We start from the raw sequence: 2,993 nt of genomic DNA, 5'->3' as shown, positions 1-2,993 counted from the left end.
GAGTTTCAGAATCTCAGAAAACTAGGGCAGAAAAGAGAATTCTAGTCACAGAAGACTATAACCACTCCAAGGAAGCCCTCCCAGAAAGGCAAGCAGAGGCAAGACCTAAGAGTCAAAATTTCGGAATGGGGGAAGGAAACACACGTACACCCAGCTTTGCTGCTGCTAACAGTGAGACCCCCTTTCTTAGGGGCCAGTACTCTTCACCATAGTGTTATTCACCAGTAGGAGTTTTTTGAGGGACCTGGGGAGGGGAAGGGACAGCAAAGGAGGTGATGAATCAGTCCATTCTCACATTCAAGGCCGTGAGTTGAACTGGGAATTCTGGAGTCACACAACAATCGCTACTCAATGATGCAGTGATGAGGTCACAAGTGGGGCTCCCCTCTCCCCCACCCCTGGTTTCCTCAGTCAGGCAGAGGAACCAGAGGGAAAATCCACCTTCCCGAGCACAGCCATACCATCCATCCCATCTGACTACTTGTCAAGTTCACTACCACCACCAGGGGTGAGTTCCTTTGGACAAACGGAAATGGCTCCTTTCCCCTCTCCTTTCCTGAGAGTGGCCTAAAGCACCCTGGGCCCTGAACGAGGCTGAGATGATGACTAGGTTTGGGTGAAAGTTTTCTCTCATTTTCAGTAGCAAGAACTCACTGGAAATAGAGATTAACTACGGAGTTCAACTATGGAGTTCAATCTGCCTGTCCAGAGAGCAGTGCTAATTTTAAAACTACATTAGATAAAAAATTATTTGTATATTGTTAAAGGAAATTAAAGATGGGCCAATTAGACCCAACTTGAAGGTATTGTCAGGGACCAAAAAGACATGTCCACTTCTAGAAGTCTTAACTCAGGGTAAAACTCAGCTGTGGGGGGAAGGAATTCCTTCTGGAAATTGTGTCAATGGTTCCAACATTGATTTTTCAAAGAAGCTGGAACTTCCTAGTCTACTTCATCCTCTCCAACTTCTTCCCTTCCCCTGGTCACTGTGGGGCTGGGGGGAGGTAGTTCCGCAGGGCCCAGTCGTGATAGGGATTCAACTGCCACCCCTTCCTCAGTCCTTGAGTAAAGAAAGCAGCCCTCAAACTTCGGGAGGAGTGTTTAGGCAGGACACAGAGTTGAAAGCAGTGTCCTGTACCCACTAATAAACCCTCCATTGCCTCTCCAGGGGGTGGGGAGGTGCCCTTGCAGGAATTCTTTAACACCTTGATTGCCGCGAGCCTTTCACAATCAAAGTTCACCATAGACTCCTAAGAATAATGTTTTAAAATGAAAACACAAACCACATGGGGTTGCAGAAGACACCTACTGCATTGATAAATATATGGCCAAATGTGTTTATGGCATGGGAGCAGGGGGTGTTGGAGTCCTGGGAACTGAGGTTAAGAACTCCTGCCAGGGGCTATAGAATGGGTATAAGAGCAATGAAAGGGAAACAGGATCCGGGTGCAGAGGTCAAGAAATGCTGTCAACCCTCTACAGGCAAGAGGATGGGTTTCAATAGGAACTTTGTCTCAAGCCGGAGCACCTCCCAAGAATCTTTCTAGAGAGCAAGGACAGGCAGGAGGAGGCTGTGTAGGGCTCTTCCACCTTGCAGTGTGGTCCCCCACGTATAACCTGTTGCATATGTCTTTGCAGGATCTAAAAACACATTAAAGAATGTCAAGTGATGATAAGAATAAATCAACTGATTCCAAGAACTGTGATCCCAGATGTGAACAAAAGTGTGAGAACAAATGCCAGCCCAGCTGTTTGAAGAAGCTGCTACAACGGTGCTCTGAAAAGTGTCCACGGGAAAAGTGCCCGCCACCACCAAAGTGCCCACCATGCCACCCACCCTGCCCTCGCACCTGCCCCCCTCCCTGCCCCTGTCCCTGCCCTACCAAACCCTGTGTCAAGCCCTGTCCTCCTAAATGCCCACCTCCATGCCCCCCGAAATGCCCACCTCCATGCCCCCCGAAATGTCCACCCCCATGCCCCCCGAAAGGCCCACCCCCAGAGTGAGGCATCTCAGGCACCAGCTGGCCCACCACGTCCACCATCTCTGCCACGTTCACCACTGGAGGGCTGAGAGCTAAAGCCATGAACTGACAAGTAAACGAGTTCCTCTGCTGTGCAAGACTTTCTTCTCCTGGCTATTGGTTGTTTTTTGGTTTTTGGTTTTTGGTTTGGCTGGCTTGTAGTCCAGCACTAAACCACCCTAAGAGGTGTCTGGGAGTGAGACCAGGAGGCCAGGGCTTCCCTCTGATGGGAGGGTGCCTGAGAGACCCTTAAATAAGGCTGTGGGGTGGCCATGCCAGGAACTCAGGTGAACCAGAGGGAAGAAGAGGGTGTGAGGGGGTGAGAAGTGGGGTGTGGAGGGAGGAGCCAGGAAAGCTTAGGAAATAAACCCCTGCCCTTTCTCTCTTAGTACCACAGCTCTTAGCACCATAGTGTAATGCTAGAGCAGCGGACTCTGCAAACAGGACACATGGATTTTAAAGCCGGCCTCTGCTCCCTGACAGCTTTGTGACCTTAAGTAAGTTACTTAACTTCTCTGAGTCTTAATTACCTCCTCTGTGTTCAAAAAATGATGCCAATATCACTGGTGTCACTGGGTGTGGATTTAGGAGCTGATAAATGCAAATGCCTGGCTTACCGAACAAAAAGAGTACTCAGGGAGCACCCGCAGCTGCCCAGGGGTGACTAGTCAAGTCACACTGGGACTTACTGCCCCGCACACTCATCCACCACAGGCCGAGTCTCCTGAGCATGTCATCCTCAGCTAGGCATTCTTTCAGCAAAAGTGGAAAGGGATGTGAACGACACCAGTGTCAGGCAGACTGTGACGGTAGGCTGTAGTAAGGACACGTGCTGCCACTGAGAGGACCCCATGAATTTCTGTTTTTACAACTGCCTGTGAATCTGTAAGATCTCAAAAGAAAAATTTAAATAGAAAACAAAAAGAAAAAGATGAATCTAGACCTCAGTTAGGAACACACAGGCAAACATTT

At 49.2% G+C, this 2,993-nt stretch overlaps 1 protein-coding gene across 1 annotated transcript; it reads left to right on the top strand.

Moving 5' to 3' along the window:
* Nucleotides 1-360: 360 nt before the first annotated feature.
* LOC119236272 (late cornified envelope-like proline-rich protein 1) lies at nt 361-2,152 on the top strand. Its single transcript, XM_037500022.2, has 2 exons — nt 361-508; nt 1,639-2,152. Exon 2 carries the CDS (start codon nt 1,660-1,662, stop codon nt 2,002-2,004), a length of 345 nt encoding a protein of 114 aa, XP_037355919.1. The 5' UTR covers nt 361-508; nt 1,639-1,659; the 3' UTR covers nt 2,005-2,152.
* The last annotated feature ends 841 nt before the right edge of the window (nt 2,153-2,993 follow it).

Source organism: Talpa occidentalis, unplaced genomic scaffold, assembly GCF_014898055.3.
Source record: "Talpa occidentalis isolate TD23 unplaced genomic scaffold, MPIMG_talOcc4v2.1 talOcc4.9, whole genome shotgun sequence".
NCBI classification, from domain to species: domain Eukaryota; kingdom Metazoa; phylum Chordata; class Mammalia; order Eulipotyphla; family Talpidae; genus Talpa; species Talpa occidentalis.
Note: the sequence above shows the minus strand (reverse complement) of the source record. Positions and strands in the feature narration are given on the sequence as shown.